This window comes from Harmonia axyridis, chromosome 3, assembly GCF_914767665.1.
Source record: "Harmonia axyridis chromosome 3, icHarAxyr1.1, whole genome shotgun sequence".
Classification (NCBI taxonomy): Eukaryota; Metazoa; Arthropoda; class Insecta; order Coleoptera; family Coccinellidae; genus Harmonia; species Harmonia axyridis.
In genome coordinates this window covers 33205085-33226176 of record NC_059503.1, presented here as the reverse complement: position 1 = coordinate 33226176, position 21092 = coordinate 33205085, and the positions used below count along the sequence as shown (strand labels likewise).

The 21092-nt window shown below is 33.2% G+C and overlaps 2 protein-coding genes and 1 long non-coding RNA gene across 7 annotated transcripts in view; 1 reads left to right on the top strand and 2 right to left on the bottom strand.

Moving 5' to 3' along the window:
• Positions 1 to 7: 7 nt before the first annotated feature.
• Positions 8 to 4068, bottom strand: LOC123676372. Of its 2 annotated transcripts, none has more exons than XR_006746926.1 (2): positions 3894 to 4068; positions 8 to 401 (listed from the first exon to the last, which is right to left on the bottom strand). It is a non-coding gene; the product is annotated as an uncharacterized LOC123676372 (long non-coding RNA). The 2 variants fall into 2 exon arrangements; XR_006746925.1 differs by having other exon boundaries at positions 8 to 387.
• A 2-nt stretch (positions 4069 to 4070) lies between these two features.
• On the bottom strand, positions 4071 to 4436 carry LOC123675266 (protein CutA homolog). The gene has a single exon (XM_045610612.1). It carries the CDS (start codon positions 4434 to 4436, stop codon positions 4071 to 4073), a length of 366 nt encoding a protein of 121 aa, XP_045466568.1.
• A 1495-nt stretch (positions 4437 to 5931) lies between these two features.
• LOC123677032 (transcription-associated protein 1) overlaps positions 5932 to 21092 on the top strand; it is a 34632-nt gene continuing 19471 nt past the window's right edge. The window contains exons 1-21 of one of the 4 annotated variants that reach the window (XM_045613440.1): positions 5932 to 6074; positions 6286 to 6478; positions 6548 to 6661; positions 6719 to 6904; positions 9760 to 9957; positions 10020 to 10186; positions 10264 to 10499; positions 11681 to 11885; positions 12300 to 12473; positions 13076 to 13328; positions 13477 to 13686; positions 14187 to 14497; positions 14728 to 14867; positions 15723 to 16031; positions 16177 to 16560; positions 16629 to 16861; positions 17107 to 17352; positions 18697 to 19380; positions 19446 to 19876; positions 19966 to 20371; positions 20590 to 20785. In XM_045613440.1, coding sequence (XP_045469396.1) covers positions 6350 to 6478; positions 6548 to 6661; positions 6719 to 6904; positions 9760 to 9957; positions 10020 to 10186; positions 10264 to 10499; positions 11681 to 11885; positions 12300 to 12473; positions 13076 to 13328; positions 13477 to 13686; positions 14187 to 14497; positions 14728 to 14867; positions 15723 to 16031; positions 16177 to 16560; positions 16629 to 16861; positions 17107 to 17352; positions 18697 to 19380; positions 19446 to 19876; positions 19966 to 20371; positions 20590 to 20785 — 5212 coding nt within the window. In that variant the 5' untranslated portion in view covers positions 5932 to 6074; positions 6286 to 6349. Of the gene's footprint in view, positions 6075 to 6285; positions 6479 to 6547; positions 6662 to 6718; positions 6905 to 9744; positions 9958 to 10019; positions 10187 to 10263; positions 10500 to 11680; positions 11886 to 12290; positions 12474 to 13075; positions 13329 to 13476; positions 13687 to 14186; positions 14498 to 14727; positions 14868 to 15722; positions 16032 to 16176; positions 16561 to 16628; positions 16862 to 17106; positions 17353 to 18696; positions 19381 to 19445; positions 19877 to 19965; positions 20372 to 20589; positions 20786 to 21092 lie in introns of all 4 variants that reach the window. The other 3 variants (XM_045613439.1, XM_045613438.1, XM_045613437.1) reach the window with 3 other exon arrangements.

The window sequence follows — 21092 nt, the reverse complement described above, 5'->3', positions numbered from 1 at the left end:
CATTTCATTGTTTTAAACCTATATTTTACTTTTTTATTATTTTCAAATTTCTCATTTACCGCGATGACAGTACCAATCAAGCAGATAATGAAAAAAAGAAAAACATTGTTGTGCAGTCCGAAATTTTTAGGGCTCGGCAATCATACACCAGAGTTTTTTCTTCAATTTTCTGTTTTGAGCACGGCCATGGGTTAACAGGAATTTATAACTAAAGTAATACAATTTATAAAGGAATGAAATTACATTTTTTTCTTTGAAACAACTTAAACTGTGAGCCCTAATCAAGATGAAACCTGGATTTGGCCTATTTAGCTTTAGACCTCAAACATACCTGGAATATTAGAAGTATCTGGGTCTTTTGAGCGCTCGTTCCTCGAACTACCAATGCTGAAACATTGAAACTGTCCGACAGTGAAAAAAATTTAAGCATGTCATTTAAAAAAACGGACTTATTGAAATTTTTCGAAAGTAATTTTTTAAAATTTGCAGTGACTTTCGGACCACTTATAGAGTGATTTTTAAATTTGCAGAAGACTACAAAAATTTTTGGGAATTCAATAAAAAATAAATTGTACAATTATCACAAACGTTTTTAAGATATGATCTTTAGTTTAAACCATTAGAGCACGTTCACATGACAAGCGCTCAACGAGCGCTGGATAATTGGATACTGTTCACATTCACATGGTGCGCGCTTGCCAAGCGCTGAACTCGCGTTGCCGCGACCGCCCGTATTCAGTTTATATTCTACATTTGTCAAAGATGGAAGTAGAAAAAATTATACGGTGATTTTATACCGACGGCAGCAACGACGAGACAGAAGACATAGATATTGGTTCCACCCAATTTTTATATACAGGCTGACTGAAAGCCAGTACATAATTTTGTATCCCAAGTTGAGGCGATTCGAGCCAAAATTTTTCAACTACGAATGTCCATCAAGTCATTTGATGATTTACTGGCTCTCATAAACCATGAACTGGTAGCAGATAAAAACGCTGTGCGCTACATATATGCAGGAATATCTACTATTTATGCATAAAAATAAATGTTTTTTCCTTCCATTACAAAATTAAATATAACACAAGGATAATATCATATAATTTTCCGAAATGTAAATTAAATTCAACACAAAAAGCAGCTTGAATACAGTTGTTTAAAGTTCTTCAATAGACTGCCTAACGAAATCAAAGAAATAAATAATTATAAACCATTTAAGAAGAAGATATTTACTTTATTGTTAAATTTAGAACCATGTAGTATAGAAGATTTCTGCTGTTAAGTGGTAGGTAAATGTTATTTTGATACTATTTCTCTTCATTTAGGTGTTGCGCAGAAGACTGAGAAATGGAAAGGGAGAAATACATAAGCTCAAAAACAAACAAGGCCATATTTCAACAAATAGAAAAAAGAGAATCATAAGAATGATACTTAATTTAAAACCTCTTGATTCATTTAAACCTGTATTTAGAATGCAAAAAATCTTAACACTTCCCTGTTTGTACATTTTGAGGTGCTTAGAGAGAGAGAGAGAAGAAAAACTTTATTGAAACAATGTTTCAAAGGGCTAGCGACCTAGGTCTTCCTGCCCATATACAAAGTCTTATTTTACAAAGTATAAAAATGTAAATAAAAAAAAAAAAAGAGTTTAGTTTTTGAGGTGAGTGAATTCATTGTATGTATATTAAAAGGGAGTGTGTTACGTTCTTCATCTTTGGTTCAGCAAGTGTTCGAATAGAGGTAGTTCAGGTAGTTTTCTTTTGGAGACCTGCAGGGGGACATCTGATGTACAAGTGGCTCAATTATATTTAGGTTGTGTTGTTGTTTAATAAATTTCTTATTCAGTCTATGTATCCTGTCGGCTATTGGTTCTGTTTGGGTTTTTTGATATAAGTACTGGTTGGACGGATTGTGGAGTGGATTGTTGGGATGTCTCAACTTGGTGCTTAGTTTATATTAAAGAAAAATGAGCAGTTAGTTGACAGTATATCTAGTTTTCATCATTATTCCACTCGGAATACTAGTACTTTGTGTATACCATATCACTCAACAACCAAGTTTGAGTCGAGCCCTATGTATCAAGCCATATTGTTATTTAATCACCTACCAGCTGGATTGAAATTATTGAACAGGAATCGATTCAAAATTGTTGTGAAACAAAATTTGTTACGGGCAGGATATTATATTGTGAAAGAAGACTTCGATGATAAGTTTGTTTATAATTGAAATTTTAATTTTTAGTTTTTCTTTTGGAACTGTTATTATTATAGAAACGAGATACTGAAGACTGTGGAGGAATTCTATCAGATGCTTTATAAAAACCATCAAGAGGTAGACAAGGAATACGAGGCAGATTTTTTAACTTCGAAAAAAGGTATTGTCAACCAAGGATCAGAAGAAATACCTGATATTACCATAGGAGAGATCGAACTGGCCTTGAAGAAAACGAAAAATAACCGATCACCAGGCGAAGACAATATAATGTCGGATGCAATCAGAATAGGTGGCCAGAGTTTACTTGAAAAATTAAGAGATCTCTTTAACCTCTGCCTCTTCAATAGATCGATCCCCAAGGGATGGCATGATTCCATCGTCATACTACTCCATAAAAAGGGTGACACAGCCGATTTAGAGAATTACCGGCCAATAAGTCTACTCAGTCACCTTTATAAGCTCTTCACTAGAATTATAACCACGGCTAGAAAACAAAATTGACCTCTATCAACCTGTAGAACAAGTGGGTTTTCGCCGCGGATTCGGAACAAATGACTACCTCCAAAGTATAAAAACACTCATTGAAAAAACGAATGAATATAATAGACCCTTGGTATTGGCATTCTTCGACTTCCACAAGGCTTTCGACACAGTTGAGTTGAAGGCAGTTATGCAAGCACTTCAAGAATATAGGCCTACAAAGGAGAACTGGCGTAGAAGATGTTATCACTATTGTGGCCAAACTTAAATGGAGCTGGGCAGGTCATGTCGCACGGATGAAACGGGAACAGTGGACAACGCGATTGCTGGAGTGGAGACCACGATCAGACAAGAGAAGTAGAGGAAGACCGCCTACACGATGAACGGACGACATAAAAAGATTATCTTATATTTGAATTCGGACAGCACAGGACAGAAGCGAGTGGAATAAAATGGAAGAAACCTATGTCCAACAATGGATGCAAATGGTTGTATGATGATGATGATGATTTTTCTTCATTTGTATTTGTTCTGCGCGTATCATGATTTCTAAATAAAGAGCTATTATATCATTTTATGTGCTCACATAATTATTTTTTTTCTTCATTAGCATCTCCTTCACAGGATATGATGACGAGTTCTTCCCAAGCCTGTCTCCTTGAGTTTTTATCTGAATATACACTATTTGTCATGTCGCATATTACAGGACAATTCTCAATTTCATCTATGAATAATTCAGTATTAGGAGCGTCCGTTTCCATTTTCAACTATTTCTGACCGAACGGATCGAAGGAAAATACGTAAATACGTCTCTGGCATCTATCAGCTCGTGCAAGCGCGCTCATATGAACGATTACATTAGAAACCTATGATCTCAAAGCGCGAGCCAACGCGCGCTTACAACGGTTTAGCGCTGGAACAAAACTCAACGTCCAACGCGCGTTGGCATGTGTACGCTTCACAGAAAATTCATTGTAAACGCGCGTTGAGCGCTTGTCATGTGAACGGGGTCTTATAACCATACAATTTTTCGAAAAAAGTACGACAAATAAATTATGACAAGTGAGGTATTTCGAAATCAAAATTTCAAGATTATGATATAATAATTGGGCATTCCTTTCTTTCACTGAGTTCTGCAGGTTCCGACAATATATGAATCAATTTCAAACTATAATTATTTAGAAGGGTTATTGACTTACCCTGTATATTGTGTATATTAGCTATATTTTGAACTGGTAAGCTAGCATGAGTCTTGTTCAATTAATTTATTGGGAAGCCTATGATCAGCAACAATTCTTACAGATCTATAAAATATTACAAATCTTTAAATAGAACAGAAATTTCATCGAAGAAAATGAAATGTACTTTCATCAAACCTATAATACATTTTCATTAATCCATTTCAAGTAAGGTTCGTTTCCATTTTCAATTTTCATTGATATTACTTCACACACAGTGTAGGGATGATTTTTTCTAACAAACTCAGTTAATTCATCAACTCTATTAGTTTTAGTTTTGATTATCATCATTGCTTCACTGTCTTCATTGACTTTACCTTCCCAAAAATATACTGATGTGACTTTAGGGACAATATTTACACAAGCTGCCAATTTTTGACTTATAAGACCATGTGCTAACTTCTTAGCAACATCCTCACTTGGAGTTGTAACATAAGCTACTGAATGAACACCACTATGTTGAGAAGATAGTGTAGAATTTCGGGTAGCGCATATTTCTCCCATTGTGATACTTCGAGAAAAACTGCAAGAAAAATATTAATATTTTCGCAAGCTAGGAAAATGTAGAAGATACCTCAAAATTGTTAGAACTGGAAATGTGAAATGCATGTGTTGAAAGGTATACAATAGTCAGAGGATAGTTTATCTCTGTAATTTTCAGCGATAAGAAAGAAAGATTATTAAATTTGAAAACAGTCAGATTGTCAGAGACAACTCCAGACCATAGACAAAGGAAGTATATTTCTTCATGGTGAGATCAGATTTGAAATATCCTTAAAATAAATGGGAGTAATGGGAGTAATGGGACTCAATGTGCATGCCATAGAGAAAGGATTCTTTATTTGTCTATGGTGCATGCCCTCATGTCAAAAAAGAAGGAAAAATCGCTACGTTGCGATTCAAGTCATTGAACTGAACTGAAGAGAGCAGTTCTCTCCAGAGCTGCCAACTTCTCTCTTCAGTTCAATGCATTTCAAGTTCATCTTTAAGCCACCTGTGGGCGGAAACAGCAATTTCATACGTAGGGTCGAAAGCTTTGATGGCATGCATTAACGGTTAAATTTTCATATATTTTTTTTTTTTTTAGATTTTAGTGTTCGGTTGGTTCCAGAGTACTAGCTTTTATTATGAACATTATTGTGATTACCATAGATTAATACCCTAAAGTGATTACTAAATGTCGAAATCAAAAGTGTTTTGTTCACTTGCAAGTCTTTATTCAGACATGAAATAAATAAAAAATTATACAATTTGGTGCAATGTAATAGCCTTATAAGAACAGCTTAAAATAATGTTGCAGATACTTTATCAATTATTATGTTTCCTCTGATTTCGTGAAAGGGCTAAAGTTTCTAAACATAAACTGAATAATTCTAAGCAGCTCTCACTTTTTCCAAAATTTCCACACATGATAATATGACCGACATTCAAGACCGCTTCTCCTAAAATTTTTTTTTTTTGGATAATGCATGATGAAGAAAATATTCAGTTAAACTGAGAAAAAACTATTTTCATTGTTCATCGTATTTTTTTATGAATAAATATCGCAAATAACCCCGAAATACTTCTACGCCAGTGACGCCTCTTAGCGTTGTACCTAATGGTATTTCCTGTCCTCATGCGTATCCATTGTGGTATAGGCTTATTTTGCTTTAGTTTTTTGGCCAATTTTCTCTTGATTATAAATGTCTTGTGAGCCGACATTTTGACGATTTGCGAGAACTCACAATAAATGTAGTCTCTGTTGAGCAACACTTCCCTAAAACGAATGTTGTAGAGGGCACAGCCTATTCTTTCATCGGGAATAACTGTCTACTAACGTGAACTAGAACAGTAAAAAAAAATTTTCTAATGATTGATTGAATATCAGATTATTTCCAATCAAATCTAAAATTTTATACACGGATAAAATAAAAGTGCTCTGCATGTGAATAAGTGAATGAACAGAGAAGATAATGAAGAAGAAAAATATCAGGCTCTATTTTCTTTTTCACATATTCAATCATTCATAACTTCAAATTTTTAAACATAGGTTATTAGAAACAAAAATGTAAACATTCATTTAATATTTAAAATGATTATGAAGAAATTGAAATAACAAACGGCATTTCAAGCTAAAGCGTATTATTAAATCTTTATAAAGTAAGTATTTAAATACAGTACTATATAATTAATAAAATTCATATAAACTTTATACACACTGCTATTTATTGTAGTGTTTAAAGTCTACATAAGAACAGTTGCAGCATTCAAACTTCATGATTAAAGCATCTATAAAAATAAGAATTAATATATGAATAAATCAGCAAAAAAGAGAACAGACCTGGACCTCTTATTACTTATATTTTTACAGGTGACCTATTGTGAAGTTGGGTTCGTTCTGGTTCTTTTTACTCTGCCTTACATTACCTGCAAATATGGCTGCTGTAGATCATGCAACTATGCAGATGAATCAATTTAGGAGCTATGTGACTATGCTTGCAGATCCTAGTGCCAAGGAGGATCTCAAATTAAAGGCAGCACAGGAGATTAGTGAGAATTTTGAGGTGACTGAATTTCTCTATAAATAATTCAAGAAATATGTGAATGTATACATTAAAACATGAATTTTTCAGATCATTCTATCATCCCCGCATTATGCAGCATTTCTCGAACATTCTGTCAAGATATTCCTCAATCTTTTAGGTCATGGGGAGTGCCTTTTCATTGCAGAATATAACATGCAGCAGGTTTAACCTTCTAGACATTTAACAATGATTTACCTATTCACTTGAATTTTGTTGCAGGTTCGGAAATTGATTCTAGAGATGTTATATAGGCTTCCAACTAATGATAGCCTCAGACCATATGTTAAAGGTATATTGTCTTATTCATTGAAATTGCTGGAGGTTGACAATGAAGTTAATGTTTTAATATGTTTGAAGATTATAATTGAATTACATAAAGTGTATCGACCAGTTTTTAATAGTGAGGTAAGAATTAGACATTTGATTTCACACTACATAATTGGTTTAGTCATTATTAAAGGTATATTTCAATCAAAATATAAATGTAGGTAATGGTTTGAACCAACTATATAGTATTTATTTATTTTTATTTATTTATTGCACATAAAATATACAGTCGGCGCCAAATAAGATGGCAAATCTAAGGCGCAGAGAGAGATAATGCTATCTCCTTCGCACTATTACGGCATTGGTTCTGATTTCGAGACTGCTTAACTCAGTGGCGTGGTGTATATATTGAATTGGCAATGAATTATTCGAGATAACGAAAAAAAATATCAGAGGATAATATTTGACATTGAGAGTAGAACCATTTATTATAAGAAAAGATAGAAAAAGTTTACATTTATAACAGGTACTTTTATTTGAGAAAAAAAGATATATATATCGATAATCGATGAATGATGCACTTTGAAATTCGTTATGCTTTATATGTACGCTACTGAATGGAACGCTTCGGTTTATTAGCTCCTTCAGTTTTGTGAGCAACCAAGTTCTTGCCAACATATTTGGCGGCGACTGTACATATGAAAGTTAAAACATGTAGTAAGATTACATAAATAAGAATCAACAAAAAACCTAACTGCTCCTCATAACAAAGCATTACTTAGTTTTATATCTTGAATTGGCTTATCTAGAGTTGAGAGTAAAATGAGAAAAATTCTTCATCATTTGAAAAGTAGGGATAACTGGTGTCCTAGATTAAAAATTCATCTGGATTAACTCAGCACAATCTAATTTTGTTGTTTTTGGATCAACCCAGGTTTTCAAAGAATGAAAAATAAATCATTCGGCTTTCAATTTCTTGTTCATTTTAGGTATGGTCCGTATATAACCTTGGTTACCATGGTTAGTAAGTTGATGGTCCGTATATGTCAAATTCCTCAAAAACTGGTGACTATTTCCTCAAACTTCGGTGGGACATCTGTCACCAGAGCAACCATACTTTTATTCTGGTTAGGTTCGGTAACTACGCCCACTCAGCTTGGCAGTTGTCATTTCAATTTTCAGATTATTGTTTATGAACATTTTCCATGACATCAAAAACTTTATTATTTTGATTACGAAACAAATACCCTTCAGAGACATTAAGAACTTTCAGTTGTTTAAAAATTAAAAGAGATCAACCATTTATAACCACCAGAATTATTTCAAAGAAAAATTTGGTTGACCAATGACAAGTGTCAAGTGGTCCGTAAATATGAAGTAGGTTACCTGAAACATTGAAACCATTAGTTACCACTCTGAAATTCTCAGTGATATACAGACCATACCCCTTGTTTCCGTAATATTAGATTTTTTCAAAATGTGGCTAGATTTTAGTTCAATTACTATGGCGTCAGATAGAACAATTTCTATATTCCTGATATAAAGCTGCACTGTAATTTCTTTGCAGTCTTTTCCTTATCTTGTTTTTCATTTTAATGAGTTCCCGCATATACGGGGGTAATTCTAAATGGTTATTATCCGGGAGAGTAGCCTTGTTTGTCGCTTGATGTAGACAAAGTTTTATTGTTTTCGTGAGATTGCAAATGTAGATGAATTTCAAACGCTCCTGAAAGAAATCCGCGATTTGAATTCAATATGTAATTTAGCTCATTTAATCTCAATCGTGAGAGAAATGAAAGAGCAATTTAAAGCCACCGTTTCGCCATTAGACAGAATTATGATAATTCAAAAATTGGCTGAAAAATATGGTTTATAAGGCCCAAAAGAAAGACATCAACATAATTTCGTGGAATGCCAATGGTATTACAAACAAAGTTGACGAACTGGAAATCTTGACTAATAAAATAAAATCGGAAATTATTTGCATACAAGAATCTAGACTGAATAAACGGAAACCGCCTAAAATTTCAAATTTTTACTTCATAAATAAACCCAAAACAACCAGTGGAGGGCTCTTAATTTATTACAGGAAACATCTCAAACCTATTGAAATTCCGACCTACACTGTAAATTCTGAGTCACAGGCTATTCAAATTGAAAATGTTACCATCATAAATTTTTATAAAGGTCATCAAACACCCATGGATACCTCAGAAATTGACTATCTCATGAGCCTAGGTAGCAAAGTAATAATAGCGGGCGATTTCAACAGTAGAAACCCTTCTTGGAATTGTACTAACTCTAACCGTAATGGCACCATCATTAAGGATTGCTTAGACAAAACAAATTTCATTTTAAACTTCCCGAGAAACTCTTTCACTTATTATCCGACCCATCAAAGTTCACCCTCTACAATTGACTTGATGTTAACAAAGAACCTGCAGATCTCTCAACCTTTTACTATTTAGGCATTAGATTCAGACCATTTTCCGGTATTAGCGACAATTCCCAAAATAAATTCAACCCCGCTGCATAAAGAAAAAATAAGTTATTTCACAAACTGGAAACTTTTCAAACAATTAGTTGATCAAAATTTAAATTTAAATTCGAACATAAATTCCGAAAATGACATAAACTGAATGTTACCCGCGAGAGGTCCTGTATTTATAGTAGAAGGGGGTGACCCACGTGATGGATTAATATTGAAGTTTTTTTTAGTTCTTATATACTTTATTCCTGCTGGTGTTTGGTTAAATGCTTCTATTGCTCGGTAAATTGGGGTGTCCTGGGTTTTCCTTGTGAACCTGAGTTCACTTCTGATGGTACCTCTATCTCGGGTGTTATGAGTATGTACATCCTGTACATATAATCATATTATCATGAAAAGGTTGTGTTATCTGACGTCAAAGTTATTGAACTAAAATCTGGGCCACCCTGGTTTTTTGTGAGACATACTAACATATTTCGAGAATGGACAGGAAATTTTTTTACAGATTCAACATTTTCTTAATTTCGTCAAAACTATCTATTCTGAATTGCCTAGTCATATGAACCGGATATTTGAACCTAAAGCACCAATTAAAGTTTCCGATTTGATGGAATTGAACAACCTGGATGAATTATTACAAAGTACCTTCACAATGACAACAATTCAAACGGAACAGCGAAAGGAAGATGGAAGTTTTGTTGCAGTAAGCTATACCTTACATGTACCTTACCTAACCCAATTATTATTATTATTCTAATTTTTCAGTATTACTTGATTCCAAGATCAGTACTTTCTTTAAAAGTGCTTCAAGAATTGCCAATTATTGTTGTATTAATGTATCAGCTATATAAAAAGAATGTCCATCAAGATGTTAGTGATTTTATTCCATTGATTATGAGCACTATTACTTTACAACCAACTTTGGAGCAAAGGTAAGCTGAACACACATTATATTTCTTATAATTCTTCAAATTGTTGGTTAGAATTGATCACCTGAATTTTTTTCTAGGGAAGCTGAGACTTTCAATAAAGAAATATTCGTAGACTTCATGGGTGCTCAGGTGAAAACGTTATCATTCTTAGCTTATATAATTAAAATTTATCAAGATGTTGTACAACAACATTCACAACTGCTCGTTCAAGGGATGCTTGGCCTTCTTACTTTGTGTCCAATGGAGGTTGCTCACTTGAGAAGGGAGTTGTTGATTGCTGCTAGACATATCTTAGCAACCGATTTGAGGAATAGTGAGTTTTTTCCTTTTATAACTGTAAAGGTCATATTACAATTTTTAGAGAGAGAGAGAGAGAAGTTAAGTTTATTGATCATATAAATCAAATGGCTATCGACCGCTGTCTTCCAGCCAGTTACATACATTTTTATATAAAATATTATTAGTAAATATTAAAAAAATAAATATCATCCTAGTGATTTCAAGTATTCAAAAAGTGGCAAAGCTGGCAACTTCGCTTTTGGTGTAGTTGCTCTACTGTCGTGGTGTTTCAATGGCTCCATTATGTTGATGTTAATTTGGTTATTGATGAATTTTTTGCTTAGTTTTTGCATTCTTTCCAGTATTGGTTCTATTTCCATTGTCCGATATAAAAGCTGATTGGATGGGTTGTATAGAGGGTTGTCGGGATGTCTAAGTTTTGTAATCTTACGTAAGCAAGTTCTTTCCGCTACTTCAATTGTATTCAGAGCTGTTTTTGTTGAATTTGAGAATATTATATGTTCATAGTCCAATAAAGGTCTTCATATCATTTTGTATATGGTACTACCTGTTTTACCAGTGATTTTTTCTTTTGAAGTTCAACTTTTTGTTAATATTTATGCCTAGGTATTTGCATGAATCTGCTGGAATAGTTGTGTCACTTTCAAGTTTTATATTGGGATAGTTGGCATTGATTTTATGGTTAGAAATTACGAGTTTTGATTTCGTTGGGTTGTATTCTCCAACGTCTCATCCATGCCACTGTTACATCTGGTGGGATATTGAAGTTGTGTCATCAGCAAATTGGTGAATATATTCCAGTCTGTTTATGTTCTGGTTTCTGAAATCAGATTGTCTGTACATGTTGCTGCAGAACAAATTATAGAGAAGAGAGTGGTGAGCCTTGTGGTAGTCCTTGTGCTGTTGTAAATTATGAGGTTTCACCTTTGACCCGGACTTCTTTTTGAATCCGAATTGACATGGTGCTATTGCATTGAACATTTGAAGTGAGTATAATTAAAGGGTGTACAGTCAATGTCTTCTTTTTGAATCCGAATTGACATGGTGGTATATATTTTCCTATCTCATTGCATATTCTCTGTCAATATTTTTCAAAATTTTTCCTCAATTTTTATTTTATGCTTTTATATGATTTTATTCATTCAGTGTATAGAGAGATGAAGAATGTCCTCAACAAAACATTTTTTTCCTCAGAGTTTGTTCCGTATATGGAAAAACTTTTTGACGAAGACATACTACTGGGAAGAGGTTGGACTACCCATGAATCCCTGAGACCACTAGCGTATTCTACCCTGGCTGATTTAGTCCATCATGTGAGACAACAGTTGACATTGCCAGATTTGACTAGAGCGGTTCATCTTTTTAGTAAGAATGTGCATGATGACAGCCTGGCAGCTACGTAAGTTTTTTTTACAGTAATTCTAGATGTTGACTACTGTGAACAATCAATTAATAATTAGAGTCATTTAAATATATAGATGTTTCACATTGAAAAAATTAGTAATATTATATTTTAATATATTTTCGACTCTTTTTCACAGGTATCAGTCTTAGATTTACAATGAATCATATAATATAATCCTTTTATTATGCAATTCAATTGCCTAAAGCATTTCCAGCCAAAAAGTAGTAAAACTTAATATATCTTGACCATATGCTGAAAATGTGTTAATAATTATGACTTTCTTTTCATAATATGAGAAGTATTGAGTGACATAAACATTACAAATTTCTGATTAGTTAATCTTATTATTTTAATTTATTATTAATTTTTTAAGTTATTGATTATAAGTTATTGCAAAAGTCTTTACAGCATTCAAACAATGTCTTGCAAATTGTTACTCAACTTGGTGGAATGTATTCGTATTCGATCAGAAGCTGAAAACAAACCTGAGGGCCGGGAGCTACTGATGAGGACATTAGAGGTGTTTGTCTTGAAATTTAAGACAGTCTCTAAAATCCAGCTACCTATTCTTGTAAACAAATGGTAAGCCTTATGATATATTGTATTTAGTAAAAATAAAATTTTAACTTTGTATGATTTATATATTTCAAGTAAGTTTAGTATTCCTCTTCAAACATAAAGACAAATTTGAACTACATACTATTAAACATAGGAAATATTTTTAGTAATACTTTTAGTTCTTTTTATTGACACTGTTTGCTTTTATGTTTAGCAGTTTTATCTGTAAAGTGCAACACAAGACTCAAAATAAAGATTGTTATTATTATTAATTTGAATACTAGATCATAGAATTTGCACTTTCCAATTCTCAGACTGTCTATTACAGAGAAGCATCTGTCTTACCTGTGCATTAAAATTTTTATTTTACTTCCAAATAATTTAAGAATAATAGATAACCTGAATATTTTCAAAAATAGAATTTAAAATAAACCTATGGATATTGACCCATATTTCCTGAATGAATATTTCGATAAGATACTTTTATATACCTATATATTTTTTTTTCTTAAGGCTTGTTTTGACGTCAATTTCACTTGATCTCTGGAACAAGGAGGTTCCTTGGAATAAAGATATTAGTATTATTATTGAAAGTTCTATTTGTACTAAATTCAATTCAATTTTAGCAAACAACAGTCTCAAAACATAACTCACACTACCATTCAACAAGGCGATGTGAAAATGGAACAAGATCAAAAGCCTAGTGTAGATATTTTGGATGCATCCTTATCTGGCTCCCAAGGATCTCAGCCGAAAGAAGAAAGATCGAAGTTTGGTTTTCCCCAATTTAATAACTTCAATGTTTCTGATTACCGAAGTTTGGTGAAAACCTTGGTCTGTGGGGTGAAAACAATCACTTGGGGTTGTTCAAGTTTCAAGGTAACAGCTCTTGATTTTTTTTTCTTGATTTTTAAAATCAAATCTAAAGTATCATTTGGAATAACCTGGATTTTACTTTGTGCTTTTTCAAGTTTTTTGTCATGAACACAAACTCTTTATAGTATCAAATAAAAGAGGTATTTTTCAGATGCAAACTGGTCAGCCTTTAGCCTCTCCTAAATGTTTTCATCCTCACGAGACTTTGGTTTACGTCAGGCTCGTTAAATGGGCTTTGAGAGCTTTAGATGTTTACACATTGCCCACTGGTCCTCAACCTGTTGGTGTTATTCAAAGAATCAATCAACAGAATATGAGGACTAAAGAGGAGAAAGAAGTCCTTGAACACTTTAGTGGGGTGGTAAGTATTCGATTATTTCTATAAATTATAAATATAAAAGCTATATTGACCAATTTCATAATCAACAATTGAAACTACCTTCAATTAAAGATTGTTCTGATGGAAATAACTACATAATGTTATCTCTTGAAGAAATTTTGTGACCCTTTTCATGCGAGGTGAGATAATGATTTCATGACTAGGAAGGGAAACCTGTTAAGATGGCTACCGCAATTGTAGGCGAAACGTACGGTGAAACTAGACCACAGCAAGAAAACCCTTAACTCTATTAAGATTTTTATTATTCACCTTTCATCAGCTTACATTTCCACTGAATTAGTCGAAATGTAACCTGATGAAGTTTTGTCAATAAAAATGTCATAAACATTAAAAGATTATTGGAAAGTACTTTGTCTTATTATTTTATCTATAATTAATTTCCATCAAGTAAAGACAGAATCGATCAAAAAGATTACTATTTGCCGTGGAAGAACTAACAGTATGAATTAAAATTATTTCAGTTTTCAATGATGAATTCTCAGACCTTCCACGAGATATTCTCAACCACTATTGAATATCTCGTAGAACGTGTTTTCAAGAATCCTACCCTTCAGACAATACCAAATACCTTATTGGCCAATCCACAAACTAGTCCCATTTTCGCAACAGTTCTGGTGGAGTATTTGCTCGAAAGAATGGAAGAGATGGGATCAAATTTGGAAAGGAGCAATTTGTATCTTAAATTATTTAAGTTAGTATTTGGTAGTGTGTCTTTATTTCCAACAGAGAATGAAAACATGCTTCGGCCCCATCTACATCAAATTGTAAACAGGTAGGTGTGATTTTCCTATACTAAGAGTATTCTAACTTGATCCGTTATGAATCAAATTCTTTTGAAATATTTCGAAAAGGGCTATGAATAGAATTAGTTTTTTGTTGTTTTTACTATTTGTTGGATTCTCTATTTTCAACTGATAAATCATTCAAATTGTGTAAAATTCAATTTAATGTTTCAAACATATTTTCTTCTTTCATTTATTCACTTTAAAATTTTAATTTCAGATCAATGGAACTTGCTATGAGTGCAAAAGAACCTTACAACTATTTTCTATTACTACGGGCACTTTTCCGTTCTATTGGAGGCGGAAGTCATGATCTTTTATATCAAGAATTTTTACCACTTTTGCCAAATTTGCTTGAGGGTAAGTATAATCTGCTTCTAATATAAGTTAGTAATTAGATTTTATAATGAAATTGTAGAATGTGCTACTATGTCATAGAAGTAGGAGGAATTTGTGAATAAAACGTGAAATACGCGATATATATCCAAATTTATTGTATCAGCTTCGAAGAGGGTCCCTTCTGAAGTAATACATTTACTACAACTAATAATCCAACTATCAGAAATATTGTTTATACTCATTTTCAAGAATGGATTTCAGTACTTGCTACGAATTTTCATTAATGTTTTCTGAAAATGGATACCTTGAAGTAGCAATTTTAGTTTTGGAAAGAGAAAAACTTGGCATTAGCCATATCAGCGAAAATACCGTAGTTGTTCACTAAAATTCTTTCTCAATTATTGGCTTATATGATGGTGTTTTATCAAGGCACAAAATCCATTAGATTTATTTCAATAAATTTAATTTTTTTCCTTGAAATTTCAAGCAACTCTAAGTTTACAACACCTTAATGATTAAAGAAAACTGTTCACATCACCTTTGATAGTACTTTGGACAGACTTTTTTCAGCAATTCAATGCGCAACGAAAAATGGCAAAAGTACTGACGTGAAACAGGAGCTGTTGAGTGCCAGTGCTTTCTTCAATTTTTTTTTTCGATAGTCTGCTTGAATTTGGTTCTGGTTGGTTTTGACGACGCTATTAACAGCAAATTTTGCAAGATGCTTGAAATTAAATGAATAAATGTACATGCTTTATGTGTAATGCAGGACAATTTGGATAGTCTGAATCAGAGTTGAAAATTGTCCTTGGTCTATTCGTTTATGTAAACAGTAAATAGAATGATTTTGTAAATAGTTCATTTTACTTTCTGCAGGTTTGAATAGGCTACAAAGCGGTCTTCACAAACAACACATGAAAGATCTGTTTGTAGAACTCTGTCTAACTGTGCCAGTTAGGCTGAGTTCCTTACTTCCGTATCTTCCTATGCTAATGGATCCACTAGTGTCTGCATTGAATGGTTCACCAGTACTTGTCAGTCAGGGTTTAAGAACACTTGAACTTTGTGTAGACAACCTGCAACACGACTTTTTATACGAACATATACAACCAGTAAGAGCAGATTTAATGCAAGCTCTATGGAGAACTTTACGAAACAATGATTCAGTAGCTTTCAAAGTTTTAGGTAAGAAATTGTTGTTACTTGCGACTTTTGAGTTGTTGCATCCAATAATGTTCTAGTATAGTACATCCATACTCAAATTAATAATTTCTGTACCTAAATTTTGTTGTTGCATTCGAAATTTCTCAATCGAAAAACGATATTGTAGGTAAATTTGGTGGTGGCAATAGAAAGATGATGATTGAACCGCAAAAGTTGGAATATGTGTCATCCGATTTTGATCCACCTGCTATACTTGTACGTTTCAATGAGTACCAACAATCAACAGAATTTCCAGTGCAAAAAGTTATTGAAACTGCATTTAACGCACTGAAACAAAGTAATACCGACTCATTCTATAGAAAGCAAGCCTGGGATGTTATTAATTGTTATCTAATGGCATCTACTAATCTTTCTGACGATAGAAGAACATTGATAAACCTTTTCATGCACCCTAGTTTCCAGGATGCTAATACTATACCTCATGTTAAGGGATCTACATATAAGTCGATCTATAAACAAGCTAGGGAGACGCATCAAACTGCTTTGACTGGTAAGTTTGCAACCAATTCTATCCTGTTTTGTTGTGATGTTAACCCTACTTGTTCACTTTTTCTCAAGGAATGTATGTTGCCGCGGCTATTAAAGAACTACGAGAAAGAGTTGTTCCGGCTATGGTGTCCATTGTGCGTCACTACACAATGGTGGCTGTTGCGCAACAATCAGGAATGTTTGCTTATGCCCCTAAGCCCAATGAGCAGGTGGCATTAGATCCATTGGTGCTCATCGATGCTCTAGCAGTGATAATGGGTCATGAAGAGAAAGAACTATGCAAACCAGGACATGTTGGCATGGTAGGTTACATTTTCAAATAATAATAATAATAAACCAATTATATAAATAATAATAATAAAGTTAATTTGTTTTCAATACAACTTGATATAATATTCTATTAAATACTGCAAATAAACATGATGAACAGAGGGTCACTAGAGGTTCGCCTGAAATGTTTGTTGAATTTCTGTAATATTGTTAAGTAAATAATAGTTTTATTTCAGCTCCCACTATTTGATCAACTATTGAAATATAATTTTTGCAGGTTCTTATTGTGGATACGGCATCCACACTCTTGGGAAGCAAAGAAATGGCTTGTAAGCTGCCAATGATAGAATACATGGCTGAAAAAATGTGTTCTTTGTGCTACGAAAGAGCTTGGTATGCAAAATTAGGAGGATGTATTGCAATTAAGTTCATGTTTGAAAGTTGTGCTTTAAAATGGGTTTATGAACATATGTTCACTTTTCTCAAGGCCCTACTCTTTGTGATGATGGATCTCACAGGAGAAGTAAGTGTACATTTTTGCAAAATTATCTTGATTTAATATCTTAATTCAAAAATATTATAGAGTAGTTATAATAACTGCCATTTATTACCCTTAACAAATGGCCATCAACCTAAGGTCCTTCAGCCAAAGTCTTCACAATGTCAAAAACATATACAGGGTGATTCACTGCGATGGACTATTACACGTTTATGGAAAACAAATCATAATTTTTTGCTGAAAATTTGCATATTGGTGTTAAAGACAAAGATGTTTCCCCCCTAAAATATTTTCTTCTACAACTTCCGGTTATACTGGAAACAGACTAGTACTTTCTTATTTCAAATGACACACCCATTATATTATCGCATCACTCATTTGATGAGAATTTCAGCAATATGCCATACTTTGGGTATGTTGGTATCCCTCTCTTACTTGTTAATATTGGAATCTGGCTAAACATAATATTATTTTTTTTTAGAATTAGAATTTATTAATTACTTGAAAAATACCAAAAGAAGTTTACATTTCATTACAATACATCAGTTCACATACTCTTTACTCATGCACCTAGGTGGGGACACCTGTGTGTGCAATTTCGACAGAAATTTACTCTGTATATGAAAAATAAGAAATAATAAGCACCGTTGACATGGTGTTACATAACAAAATCAAAGACAGAATCCATCGCAGTGGAAAACAACCCCCATCAATCAACCCCTATAACAATTTATGAATTTGAACACTATTTACATGTATGAAACATCTGCATTCATTGACAAAATGTTTGTAATTAGTTATTATCTTTATTTAATTTGGTAGGATGTTATAAATCTTTGGTGCAAGAATTGCACCTTTGGAGATCACAGATTCTCCAAGGGTGTAATTAAAGCATGAATGAACGTACGCTCGGAAAATATTGAGCTATTAATATGGGGTTGGATATAAAAACTGTTGGCTATGTTGCACTCATTCTCGAGAGCCTTATCAATGAATTTCAAGGAAGAAATATCAAGAAATGAAATCAATAAAGCTTTTTTGAAAACTATATTACTTTAAAAACTTTAATTGAAAATAATTATTATGATGATACTGAATACGATATATTTGAACCTTGAATTCTTAACCGTAATAGTGTTAAGGTTATTAAATTTAGAAAATTCACTTAGGGTTTTGGAAGGAATGTTTAAGGCTTATTGGGTTTCATCCCGATTTTCCTAGTTCATGTTTACTTGTGATAATAACAAATCATTATTAATATTTTTGTGGAGGTTTCTTGATGAATAATTTCTCAATCAGATGACTTTTTCCACTTTATTCTCACCCTAATCTGATTTATTTTGTCTTATAATGACCTATTCATTCAAGGTTTCAAGTGGAGCTTTGGATATGGCTAAAACTAACCTTGAAAAAATGCTTATAGTATGTGTAACTCCACCTCCTCCAAGTTCTGATCAACAGACTAAAGAATTACAGCGCAAAGCGTTATATGATATAACTCATGAGCTTGTTAGGCAAGTAACTAGTACCTACGCGTTGGTCAGGGAACAAGCTATGCGATCCTTGAGATTGCTAGCGGAAAAACAGAACAAATCAGTGACAGAAGTCATGGAACCGTTTAAGGATGTTCTAGCAGATATGGTTCCTCCAAAAAAACATTTATTGAGACACCAACCAGCCATAGCCCAAATGGGACTGATGGATGGCAACTATTTCTGTAATACATTGAATCCAAGACTGTTCACCATTAATATGAAGATAAAAGAGCATAATCTTTTTATTAGTGACCTTCTCTCGATCTGTAATACTGAAGATACAAAATTAAACAGTTATTCCTGTTATAAGTCTATGACTAATTTTATTCCCCTGAGAAGGAGTGCTTTGAAGGTTTTGGCCTCATGCTACTATCTGGAAGAAGTAAGAGAACAAATATTTCAAGTTTTATATAGAGCTCTAGAAAAGCCTAATGCAGAATTACAGGAAACAGCTTTTGAATGTATGAAACAATTCATAGCTGGATACCCTGTTGAGAAGGAATTAGTTCACCCAACAGTAAGTGGATAATCACTACCTTGAAATATTGTCCATTTTGTTCATGATGATAATTTGTTCTTTAGGTGAGACCATTACTTATGACACTCGGAGATGTAAAGAACTTAACTCTAAATGGAGTAAAGATGCTGTCTTATCTGACTCAACTTTTTCCGCTAGTATTCAATGAAAAACTTTGTGAACAACTTTCTGAGATCTTGAAACAATTGCTGGATAACCTCATCAATAATCATAAAAACTCAAATGGGGTTTCTAAAAAAGGCGAAGAAGAACAGAAGATCTCTACCATCATCAGTATATTCCATCAGACACCAGCAGCGTCTTCTAAATTCATTACACTGCTAGTAACACTGATTCTTCAGACAGAAAAGGCTATGACAATTGAGGCTAGCTCCCCATTTAGAGAGGTATTGATGAAATTTCTGTTACGTTATCCTTCTGAAACTTTGGAGATGTTGATGAGTGATGCTTATGTGCAGGATAGGCAATACTGCAGGTATTCTATTCAGGTTTCAAATTAATTTTTATGGCATTCAAGATAATAGTGTGTGTGATGGCTATATTTTTTTCTCTTTATACCTCCAGGTACCTCAACTTCCTCATAAAGCACAAGGATGGCAAGCCCTTTCGTGATTATATACAGAATCATCTAGTGAACAGGCTGATAGTAATGGCTTCTTTTTGGATAAACCAAAATGACCGCCTTTCTCTGCAGTTCCAGTCAATAAGGATAGTTTCACTCTTGATCAAATACGATGATCAGTGGCTTGCCACACAACAGAAACTGGTTGATGCCATTAAACAGATCTGGTGTGATGATTCGTACCAGGAAAGGCATCAGAATATAAGAGATGTTGATATGTATTATTGGAAAGAACCAAAGCTGTTGGTTAAAATACTGCTACATTATTTCTGTCATTATCCCAATGATATTGACCTTCTCTTCCAATTGTTGAGAGCTACATGTCACAGATTCATTGCAAATTTCCAAGTAAGTGAATTTATTCTCGTGTAACAAAAAAAAACTTATCAGATGCATATAAAACTGAATGATTCTTCCAAAATATGCCTCCATTTCCTTTGATTTGTGTGATATTTTATCCGTGGCAATGAAGATTTCTGATGAAAAATTCTTCAAATTAAATTTTTTATGACCTTGACCTCATTTTCTTAATAGTCATTAATTAATTTTTATACTTACGTTTGTAGTTTTTGAGAGACTTCCTGGAAAATACTGTAGCTCAAAATTACACTGTGGAATGGAAGAGATCAGCATTCTTCAGGTTTGTGGAAATATTTCCACAAAGAACTATGTCTCATGAGTTGAAGGCTAAGGTTTTGCAACTTATTCTAATACCATGTTTTGCAGTTTGTTTTGAAAGAGGAGAAACAAATAAGTTGATAGGTGGGTATAAATAAACATATAACTCTACGACTTGATTTTACATACAGGGTGATTCACCGGGATGGCCTATTAGACGTTTATACAAAAATAGTGGGGGTTACTTAAGCAAACCCTTTACCTAAAATGAGTACTTAAAGAGTTATCGAGGAAGAACTTCAAATGAGGAAAAACCGCTATTTATAACTGTGTTAATAACTGTCTGTGACTTCCGGAAAACACAGAAAAAAACTGAAATTCGATGTTTGGATAACTAAATTTTACATTTCATGAATTTTAATTAATTTTTCGTTGGGATTGTTGAGAAATC